At 38.9% G+C, this 12,358-nt stretch overlaps 1 protein-coding gene across 3 annotated transcripts in view; it reads left to right on the top strand.

Annotated features, from left to right (window-relative positions):
* The window catches only part of crim1.L (cysteine rich transmembrane BMP regulator 1 (chordin-like) L homeolog), a 496,227-nt gene that overhangs the window by 438,148 nt on the left and 45,721 nt on the right, over window positions 1-12,358 (top strand). For all 3 annotated transcript variants that reach the window (XM_041562044.1, XM_018261588.2, NM_001170446.1), the window contains one exon: window positions 4,021-4,236. In XM_041562044.1, coding sequence (XP_041417978.1) covers window positions 4,021-4,236 — 216 coding nt within the window. The remainder of the gene's footprint in view (window positions 1-4,020; window positions 4,237-12,358) is intronic.

The raw sequence follows: 12,358 nt of genomic DNA on the forward strand, positions 1-12,358 counted from the left end.
GTGGTCTGATTCCTTGGAGATCTTAGCCTAATCCTTGTGGCAGCAAGAAAAAAAACCTTTTTACAGCCTCTTTAGCGGCAGACTGCTCAACACGATCTGAACTAGTGCTTTTAGTTATGATTGCCTTATAAAGAATAAACCTGGCAAAGGGACAAACTGTAACTTTAAACAATGAGATTGCAGTAGTTATGCCACAATAATATTTAATATCTGAGACTAAGTAACAGACAGACATACTTGAGAAAGACACTTCAAAAAATAAAATCTGATTCATCCTCTTAAGTATACTATATAAGATTAACATGGTATCCATTGGCAGTTAAAGAGAGGAGGGACTGACTTATCTGTGTTAGGAATATTGCTGGTAATTAAACAGATAGGGGTCCATGTGTTGTGTTACAACTGTTTTTATAAAGAAAAAAAGGTACAGACCTCTGCAGAAAGCACAAATGAGGGCAGGCAAAAAACAAGTCCAAGTTCAGGCCAAGGATCAAGGGCGGGCGGCAGACAACCATAACCAGGAACAGGCCAAATGTTAGGACAGGGAGAGGACTTGCGGAGTCAGTTAATGGGCTGAGGTCAAAACTGGAAGGTCAAATACCAAAAAGAATAGGGACAGGATAGGAACAGGACAGGAACAGGATTACCAGATCAGGAGAAAGATAACTGAAGCTAGATCGTCACTACACTAGGTTTGGAGTCGGCAGAAATGATCCAGCTTGGGTTAGTCTGGGAAGCAGGCTTAAGTAGCCCTTTAATGAGTTATTGCCCCCAGCTGGACAAGGGGCATGGATCCTGGAAGATGGAGGCAGTGTCACAGAAGATATTATGTCAGGGTCAGGCTGCTTCCACACTGTCTCCTGTGGCTCAAGTGTGAGGAGCAGTGGCAGTAATACAACAGGTCCTTGCCTTGAAACCAGGGCGTCCCTGACAGTCTGTCTATAATCCCTCTATATCTATATATACATAAACATTTTTTACAGTGAGTAATGCAAAATATATTCTTATTAATGGTTCTTAGAGATATCACGTGTCCTATGACTTTCTGCAACCTGAATATTGTAAGAAATAATGTGCCCTCATCTTTAAAATATAAGTATCACAATAACAGTTATAGTTATAATATTGTACCGCTCACCTCACTGCACACACTTTAAATTCTGTTTTTAAAAAGTACAAAGAAAATGATTGTGCACATAGTCTGTTCAAACGAGAGGGTACGTTGCTTGTAAATAAGTAAGCTCGGACCATAAGGAATCTTTATTGGTAGATAACAGGCGAATGCCTGCAGAATTATCATGCAGCGTGAGATTGCATATAATGTAGTTTGTGTCTTCAGGCCCCCATCCTAACAGAGATAAATAAAGACCATCTGTAGCTTCATAATAAAATCATCAACATAAACGTTTGACCTAATTATTATTAATAAGCTGTTGTTATACTACCATTGGGCTGTTAGATTTGCATGCTGCTCTGTACTCCAGGACCAAATGCTAATAGTTATCTCACGCAGAGACTGAGGTCTGAAACAACAGAAGGTCGTGTTATCTGTTATGCTTGGCCTGAACTCCTCCAAATGACCAAGACATAATACACAGCATCAACCAAGTTAGATGGAAAACAAGAAATGTAATATTTAAGCAATCAGAAAATGTTCTATATATTATATATTATATAATAAAGCATTGCCATGGCTCATACATTGTCATCAGACACTAAATCATGGGCACTGTCATTAGAGGTAATTTATGACAACCCAGGGCAGAAGTGCAAAGTTCCCCTTAGAGAGCACTTGTAGATTGAGCACGATGGGCAGATTGTCAGCAGATGGTGGGGCCGCCATTAGTGATGGGCGAATTTGCGCCGTTTCGCCGAAAAATTCGCAAATTTAGCGCGAAATTCGCGAAACGGCGAATAATTCGCGAAACGGCGCCGGCGTCTCGTTTTTGACGCTGGCGCCCGTTTTTTCGACGCCGGCGCCCGTTTTTGACGCCAGCGTCCGTTTTTTCTGAAAAAACATTTTTTGACACCGGCGAATTTTTTCAGCGAATTTTCGCGGGCGTTTCGCGAATTCGCGCCTGGCGAATAAATTCGCCCATCACTAGCCGCCATCCCTAACTTGCGTGTCTAAAGTTTAGTGATGAGAAAGAGCTGGAAGGGGATACCTACATGCTTCCCACCACCCACCACTCTGCTGAATGCAGGGAGCATTGTATTTATGTGGAGGATGCAGGACCCATGAGAACATGGCTCAAAAACCTGTTCAGATAACATCATTCACAAAAAACAAGTATATCATAAACCAGAACACTAAAATTATGTTGAAAATTCACAAAATTCAAATATCAGTTAAGTAAAACAGCATGCACAAATAAAGTCCCCTATTTGAATATTTGTATACCCAAAAAAAGACCACACAATTTCCCCAAATATTTAGCAAGTAGCCCTTGATTCTGGTGTATTTTTATTGCAATATTGGTAATGAAGAATGGTCGCATACATATGTAGATGAGTGTTGGCTCCCCTGCTCTCAGCCAACAGTGTGTGCCCATGGCCTTAGGATAATGAGCAGCATCAGATGAACCCTGCCTCAGCTCCCTCTCGCCCTCCAGCTGAGCCGCAACCCCCCTCCAGCCCCCCGGACCTACCTTCTTCCTCTTGTAGACTTGCCGTGGACCAGGGATGGAGGTCAGAAGCTGCAGAAAAAGGCTTCATGCAGGGAATGGGTCTGGGCCGACGGGACCCACCGGGTTTTTCCCAGTCTGACCCTGATAATGAGAGATAAGATGGTGCTATAGAGTTCGAAATGTTTTATAGTGAAGGGTGAAAAACTCATGAGCCAAGGGTAGTACACAAGGGGAGACTGAAGCACAGGTTTTGACATAATACACCAAGAAAAATTGTATATAAGCACAGTTTTACACAAATTGTATCTGAAGAGCCACAAAAACCTGGTCTTATGGTGGCCATATAGGACAGCTGTTGGGTTACCCAGCCTATTGCCAAATGGTCACAATCAGCAATGTGCCTGACCAAATTCTAGTATGTATGGCCAGCTTACTTCTGCCTTGGTTCCAAAAATGCCTTTATTTCATGCCGGTCTGTGGGGAGTTGAATAATAAACCTGATCAACGGTCCCACCAGCTATACAGGTTTTTGGAATATTTAAACAAAATTACAATTGGAATAATTAGTACCATAGGGATCCAAATCTATACAGGTGGAAGGTCACAAGGACAGCCTTAGAAATCAATGTTTCTTGGATGATGAATTGCTTAACTAGGATAACACAATGTTTTTATCTTCCCTCTTAGTCATGTCCCCATATGAGTTTCAGTACTACTTTGTAGCTCTTTTATAGGACATAAAGTTCTTCTTCTAGGCAGAAGTGTAGGCAAATACATGTATATATTCCAAATATTGTAGCGTTAGAGATCCCAGATGGCTTTAATTACAATCTTGTTTTGCAGGAATATATGAGATTGCTATAACAGCCTGCAATTATATATTTTGAGATGCTAATACTTTCCAATGTTCATTGACCTGGCATCCATTAAACGCTGTACAGATTTCAGGCGCTGTGGCTCTGAAAAAATGTTTTTCAACCTACTGCTCAGACTAAGACACGGGCAGCTGTATTACACGTGCTGTGGCACAGTTACCAACAGTATACATAAAGACAGCGACATAAGTTGGCAGAACTGTATTATTGATAATGGATATTGCTTATTCCAAAAGTGATCATTGCACTGGAGTCTTATAGACAGAGCAGAACTTACTCAAAAATGTAGCACAAACCTTTACTCTTTTCCCACTAAAATGAATGGGGTGCCAAATAAATTGCTGGTCTGTACCAAGTAGCTGATAGTTTGGAGAACGCCCAACTGTTTGATCTGAGTCGACTTGTGTTATGGGAAGATTTTGATTTATGATTACCAGGCCATGTATAATGTATTAAACCCTTTAGGTATTTGTATTGTGTATTGATTAATGTATTGATTAATATCATTCTTTTGGCAGATGATTCCAATGCACAGAATCCAGAACTTACAGACCCATCCATTTGCCATGCTCCTGGAGGGGAGTACTTTGTTGAAGGGGAAACCTGGAATATTGACACATGCACCCAGTGCACTTGCCATAGTGGGCGGGTGCTTTGTGAAACTGAGGTCTGCCCACCTCTTCTTTGCCAGAACCCAACACGTTCCCAGGATTCTTGCTGTCCTCAATGCCCAGGTATGCTGTGTAGAATACAATGCTTTTCACCTGTATAAATCAAACATGTAGCAGTCCGACAACCCTAAAGTCTATGCAAACGTCCCTATCTTACTGCATAATTTATAGAGTGGAAGAGCAAAGGGGGTTATTTACTAAACTCCCAATGCAGAAAAATCTGAAAAAATTGTGTTTTTTTAGTATAAATCAGAATTTTAAAAAAAAAAAAAAAATTTCGGAATTTATTATACCCCGAGGATGGAAAACGTCCGATCCGAAATTCCGGCAACCTGCTTATAAGTCTATAAGTCAATGGGAGAAGTCCCAAAGATTTTTTGATCTCTGCTGGGTTTCGTGAAATAATCTGAAGTTTTCTGGGTTTTCTGTCAAAAATTCTAAAAAAGTTTTTGGGTGGAAATTCTGAAAAATTCGTAAAATTAGGATTTTTTTCCCAAAAACAACATTTTCGGGAAAGTCTATTGATAAATACAGAGAAAAAACCCGTACGGATTTGGTCTGAGTTTTTTTCAGATAATACTGAGATAAATTCGGATAAATGGGCCTCTAAGTGTTGTTAGTAATGGTTGAATCTGACCTGTTTCACTTTGCCATAAATCCGTGATACTGCAAAAATTCACCAAAATGCATTGAAGTCTCTGGGGGGCAAAAAAATTTTTGACGCATGACAAATTGTGCAACACATTTTTTCACCCATTGGAATCTATGGGCGTCATGTTCTCTGCAAAACATGAAAAAAAAACTTTGCTCATCACTACAAAAGGCAACCGCTGCCTGGGTCTAGAATTATTGACAAATCAAAGGTAACTTGAACTCTCCAATACGACTGTCTCAGGGATGGTCTCCTTTATCAAGTGGAAGAAAAAGCCTGTAAGGCTGACTATTAGTACATTGTTTCATGAGACAGAACCAGCAGTGCAAAAAGCCACAGAAGTTCACTGCTTTACACTTAAAACCAATGACAGTTCTTTATAAATGTGTATTGTAAGAATTCGATTTTCTTTCAGTAGGCAAAGTTTTATTTTCGAGTCCCCTTTAAAGCAGTCAAATTCTATTGTTTTCTGTTGGCAAACATGTTTAAAGGCTGTGCAGAATGTTATCAGTCTTTTTCTCTTTGAAATAAAAGAATGCCATTCAAGTCTATGAGTGACTGAACAAATCAGTAAAATCCTTAATTAATTTTTTTTCTCCATTGTGAAAAAACCCTGGAAACAGATTCTTAGATCTCAAATTACTGTTCAGTGGTTACCACCGTTAATTCATAGGGAGAAAAATACATTTTTGTAAATCTGCCCCTTAATGAATCACATATTAATAAATCGAAATTAGCATCTTCTGGAGGTATTTACTAAAATGTACACAGTTTAAAAAAAGATACTTGCTGAGAGTTTCTGTCTGTGTCTAGGGTGGAAGCTGTATGTATGTGTATGGTATTATAGTTCATTGTATATTGTTATCTAATAAATAGCCCTGTCTAAGCACACTCATACATGCACTATTCACTGTTACGTAATTGCTGTGAGCTTTACTACAAAGATGGATTATTTTATAATGATTTCTTGTGATTTATTTTGTCTCTTTTCCATGTATATTGATTTATTCTTCTCTTACAGCACCTCCTCAGTTTAACCGTAAGGTGTTAGGCTTGATGGATGGTGGTACTCGTATCATGTATGATTCTCTGGTTATTTCAAAGATGCACTGGCATTTCTCTAAAGACACGCCCCTTGATTTCCACTTGAGCTATGTACAAAATGATGGATCAAATGGATATTTTTAACGTTAAGGAGGGAAATTTCCTTTCCCGTGTAATAGAATATAAAGTATGCAGCACAGCACACAGAAGCTGGTCATGGGTGTCTCCTGGAACTCCACTAGCTTGCTCCTCATTTCGAAAGAACAAAGCTGGGGGGGACACTGGGGGCTAGTGATGAGCAAAACTGGCCAGTTTCTCCAGATAATCTGCAAAACCACAGAAAAACACACAACATGGCAACATTTTGCCAAACATATAGGAGTCAATGGGCTTGTTTTTTCTTGCATGTAAAATGTATTGGAGTCAATGAGCTTGTTCTTGTGCCAAATGTCAATGGGCATTTATTCCCATGCAAAAAAAATCTTTAATGCAGATTCAAGAAAATGTTGCAACCTGAGAAAACACAAATGTAGTTGCAGATCTGTATCATCTGAAGGAAAATGCTCATATCTACTAGGGATCCAAGCCGCTTTGGAGCTCTATATTTAAAGGGGTGGTTCAACTTTAAAGGGATACTGTTTTTTTTCAAAATACATCAGTTAATAGTGCTGCTCCAGCAGAATTCTGCACTGAAATCTGTTTTTCAAAAAAGCAAACAGATTTTTTTATATTTAATTTTGAAATCTGACATGGGGCCAGTTTCCCAGGTGCCCCCAGTCATGTGACTTGTACTCTGATAAACTTCAGTCACTTCTATACTGCAAGTTGGAATGATATCACCCCCTCCCTTCTCCCCCAGCAGCGTATCAGCAAGGGAACGTAACCAGATAACAGCTCGCTGGTAGATATAAGAACAGCACGCAATAGTAAAAATCCATGTCCCACTGCAACTCCTTCAGTTACATTGAATAGGAAAAAGAAAGCCATTCCATAGTGCAGGACTGGCTCTTTCTGAAAGCACATGACCAGGCAAAATGAACTGAGATGGCTGCCTACACCCCAATATAACAACTAACAAAGAAATATACTTGTTTCAGAAATTAATTTTTACATGGTAGAGTGAATTGTTTGCAGTGTCAGCAGTGTAATTTAGAAATAAAAACTACACCCTAAAAATCACGACAGAATCCCTTTAACTTTTACTTATAACTTATGTTATAGAATGGGCAATTCTAAGCAACTTTTTAATTGGTCTTCATTATTTATTTTTTTATATTTTTAATTATTTGCATGTCAGCTTTCAAATGGAGGTCACTGCCCCCATCTAAAAAAACAAATGCTCTGTAAGGCTAAAAATTTATTGTTTTTGCTACTTTTTATTGCTCATCTTTCGATTCAGGTCCTTTCCTATTTATATTCCAGTCTCTTATTCAAATCAATGCATGGTTGCTAGGGTAATTTGGACCCTAGCACCCAGATTGCTGAAGCTGCAAACTGGAGAGCTGCTGAATAAAAAGCTAAATAACTCAAAATCCACAAAAAATAAAAAATGAAAACCAATTGCAAATTGTCTTAAACTATCACTCTCTACATCATACTATGGGGCACATTTACTAAGGGTCGAATATAGAGGGTTAATAAACCCTCGAATTCGACCCTCGAGGTAAAATCCTACTAATTCGAATATCGAATTCGTAGGATTTACTGCAAATCCTACGATCGAAGGAAAAATCGTTAGATCGAACGATGAAATCGATGAGATTTTATCCATCGATCGAAGGAAAATGCTTTGATCGATGGATTAAAATCTCATCGATTTCACTTAGAAAAGTAAAAAGTAATGGTGAAGGTCCCCATAGGCTAACATTGTACCGCGGTAGGTTTAAACTACCGAAGTATGTAGTCAAAGTTTTTTTAAAGAGACAGTACTATAAAGTTTTTTTACTTCGAATCCTTCACTCGAGCTTAGTAAATGTGCCCCTAAAAGTTACTCAAAGGTGAACAATGACTATTTAATGGCAGGTGATAAGACCAGAGCTCCACTTTGCCTGTGTGAGCTGCATGCCGCACCCTGCTCTGAGCATGGCCCCTAAGGTGTTCTAGCACTTGCAAATTAATCAGTCATAAATTAGCCTGTGTATCTTAAACCTATTGTTTACATCCCTGCAACAGTTTTAGGGTCAGGGCACAAGCTCAGATTCGGGAGATTAGTCGCCCGGTGAAAAATCTACTCTTCTTCAGGGCAACTAATATCCCCAAACTGCCTCCCGCTGGCTAGAATGTAAATTGCAGGCGGGATGGCACTCAGAACGCTTAATTTTCCAAAGTCGCCCCGAAGTTGCCACATGACTTCAGAAAACAGAAAGCACTCCAAGTGCCATCCCGCCAGCGTTTTACATTCTAGCCGGCGGGAGGCAGTTCGGGGAGATTAGTCGCCCCTGAAGAAGAGGAGATTTGTTACCAGTTGACTAATCTCCCCGAATCTGAGCGTGGTGCCCTGACCCTTAGCCCTTCTAAGAAATCTTAGCAAGACAAAAAAAAGATCAACATCATTTACTATGTAATTTTAATCTTCACTTTGTCCTAGCTGTCTGTATTTGAGTCTTCTAAGTCAAACTGCACAGTTATGACAAACGGGCTTGAACTGACATTGCTAGAACCAGACACAAGAAGTTATTGTTTCATATGAAGAAACACTGGCTTGGTTGTAGCTCCAAAGATATGTTTTCCCAGTGGGTCAATAAATCACTGTGTTAACCTTGACAAATGTCAAGAATCAGAAAGAAGCCCTGCATCCCCCATGTTCTTGGTCTTGATTAAGTCTATGATTTTTCTCTGCAAGATGTTTAAAAGGTCATTTCAGCAGAGACCTTGATTTAGAAAGTTGAAAGGAATCGGCATGTAAGTGGTATGCAGGTGCTTTCCATATATGGATCCTCCTAGTGAAGATGAGCAAATAAAGATAAAACATCTTGCAAATAAAAATATTGATTTATGCCTCATCTGCATTCCATTGAGCCCAGTCTTCATTAGAACACAACAGAACATCCTTCTAGAGGGGAATGTGCTAAAGTAGTTATTTCAGTGATGGGAAATAGACACAAAATGTTTAAATTACAGAATACTGTATGTTAATATTATAGTTTACTGTATATTAATATTTTAGTTAATACAGCAAAACATTTTAAAATGTATATAAATATGGTAATTATGTTCTCTTTGCCTTGGGAAATGATAGCTAAATAACAAATATCAGAAAATAAGCCTCATTTACCACCACAAGCGATATTGGGGTTGCAAAATTGTGCCTACATTGCCGCTCCATAGAAAGTACTTTTGGGTACAAATACTCCTTTAAAGTAGTAATTATGGGGCAAATTCCCTAACCTGCAAAAATTTGTCAGCGATAGAGTGCGAATGATCGCTAGCACCTGTCTCTTTCGCTAGTGAAGCTACTCCTGCAGCCGTAAGTAAATTGGCAAAGTGCCCGAATGATGTCACGCTGTCGAATTTTCGCAAGCGTTAGTCACTTCGCCCTTTAGCAAATCTATGGTTTTCCCACTAACAATATAGCAATGACCCACAGGTATTCCCATAACCCATGCATAATTGCAGAACAAATACCAACAAGGAAAAGGCATCCACAGCCCTTAGACTTGAGTTATTGTTAGTGATGGGCAAATCTGTCCCCTTTAGCCTTGCCGAAAAAAATTCATGGAACAATGAAAATTCTAGAAACACATTGAAGTCAACAAGTGTTTCTTTGAGGCTTTTTCCTAGCTATAGAACTTTTTTTAAGTTGAAGGTATTTGAGTTACACTATTCTTTCATATAGCAATATAATAACAATAATATAATATATCATTTTTTTACCTTTTCTTTTCCTTTAAGGATTTAAGCACCAAGCTTAATTGGTTTCATTGATACCTGGAGCTATCAGTAATTTCAGCCAGTAGTAGAAACTGATTTGTGCCAAGTGCAGTGGATGTTAATAACATTCTAACACAAATACTATGGCAGAGGAAGCAGACCCTGCAGTTGCAAGAGGGCCCAGTTTTCAAATGGGGGGGGGTCACTGACCCCCATCTAAAAAGAAATTGTTATTGCTACTATTTATCACTCATGTTTTTATTCAGGCCTCTCCTATTCATATTCCATTCTATTAATCGAATCAGTTCATGGCTGCTAGGGTAAGTCAGACCTTAGCAACCAAATTTATGAATTTACAAACTGGAGAGCTGCTGAATGCAAAACTAAATAACTCACAAAAAAAAAACCTCTCTATATCATACTAAAAGTTAACTTAGAGGTGAACAACCCCTTTAACTGTTGAGACAAAACATGGCAATATGTGTCAGAAAAATTGCACTTTGCACAAGGCACTGTGTCGTGTACATGGAATGTTACTTTTCTGTGTGCTTGTCTTTATACATACAAACAGGAGCCGGTAAGTTGCTTGCTCAAGCCGAGGACATGGCAATAAATATTAATAGCCAAAATGACATCTCATCCCTTTGTGGCTTCTAGTGGTGCTGTCTCTGTTGATGGACCTTAAATTAAAATACAGAGAGATTGTATTCAGCCTTACCCACACACAATACACTGCTATCTATTCAAGAAGATAATACCTACTTGGCAGTTGGATACATGTCAACTGAAGTAAAAGCTTTATAAATGTAACTTTTACTAGTTATTAATGGAGCAGAATGTCTGCCTATCAGCATTGTTTTCAAATACTCAGAATGCACTGAGAAGCTGGTTCATAAAACTGCAAAGTATATTAACTGCTAATAAAGCGTTAGAATAAGCATACTTTAACATTTTACCCATTTTCTACATTTTTTATTGAAACAACAACACATATAAGTTGCCAAACAGAAGAAATGCTGAAAGGAAAGACGCATGGACAAGTATCTGTACTGAATTTGTAGCCTAGGGGTACTCAATGTTGCAAGATACCGTCTCAAGCTGATACATGCTCTGGTTCATGACACAAATATGATTCTGGGGAAGGTAGAAAATTGTACACAATCCTGATTTCTGGAGACTCGGATTTACATATTCAGAGCTACCCTTAATGCTAGTTGCCTTTCATGTGTGAAATCATGTTGTAGAGATGGTACAGCCACAGATCATAGACAATTTGTATTTGTAAATTAAGGTGGCCATAGACTCAAAGATCCGCTCGTTTGGCGACATCGCCAAACGAGCGGATCTTTCCCCAATATGCCACTAACTGCATGGCTATATCGGGGGTAATTCGAACTTTCGGCGGTAATTTGAACGTTCGCCAAGGGGCTCCGGCGGGTCTTTCGGGTAAAAATCCAACCTTCCCGATCGATATCATGGCCAGATATCGATCGGGAAGACCCGTCGGAAGCCCCCATATACGGGCAGATAAGCTGTCAAATCGGTCCAAACGACCGATATCGGCAGCTTTATCTGCCTGTGTATGGCCACCTTTAGTGTTAAAGCAGCACTTCCCTGGAATACTTTATCCATAAAGCTGAGGAAGCAATGGAACAATGTAAGGATTTCCCCATGATAGCTGAGCGTTGCGGGATGCTTACTTTTATATATGTATATATATATATATATATATATATATAGATTACAGAGGCACAATGACTGTGCAGTCCTTCTCTCTGCACAATTACTTGTCGCAGCCAAAATGGAGCAACATGCTGTATGTTTCCAAGGACACTTCTGAACTAATGATTTTATTCTGAGCCTCATTGCTTTTATATTAGCTGTCTTGCAGTCCAAGGTCATAGGGGGCAATTACTTATGGCTTCTTCTTCCAAATTGTGTGGCACACTCTGCCAGAGATACCTTGGCCTTTATTCAAGTAAAACAGACAAAGACATTCTGGTTTATAAGCTCGAACACTGCAAACACTATACTATGCCATCATGAAATGTCATGTACATTTCGGAAGAGATTTTCCAAACCACCTGTTGTGATCAGTTGTTCCACCATGTTGCCTATGGGTTCTTGTACAGCAGACTTATGTAGTACATTCTTCCATAGTACAACTGAATCAGTGTAGGCACAAGACATTTAGGGGATTATTTACTAAACTCCGAAAGTTTTTTTAGTATAAAATCAGAATTTTTAGTGGAAAAAAAAATCAAGATTTTTTTTGGAATTTATTATACCCCGAGAATGGAAAAAGTCTGAATCTAGCATCTCAGACCTGCCGAGGTTGCAAATAAGTCAATGGGAAATGTCCCAAAGTTTTTTTGATCTACGCTAGGTTTCGTGCAATAATGCAAAGTTTTTGGGGTTTTCTGGCAAAAATCTGAGTTTTCGGGTGAAAATCTCGAAAAAATTGGAAAATTTGTATTTTTTTCATTTGAAATCTGGAAAGAGTCAGAAGAAAAAGGCTAATAATTAAAAAAACATTAAAAAAATAAATAAGGAAGATTATTTAAAAAGTTGCTTAGAATTGGCCATTCTATAACATACCAAAAGTTAACGTAAAGGTGA

The sequence above is a fragment of the Xenopus laevis genome, chromosome 5L (assembly GCF_017654675.1).
Source record: "Xenopus laevis strain J_2021 chromosome 5L, Xenopus_laevis_v10.1, whole genome shotgun sequence".
NCBI lineage: Eukaryota > Metazoa > Chordata > Amphibia > Anura > Pipidae > Xenopus > Xenopus laevis.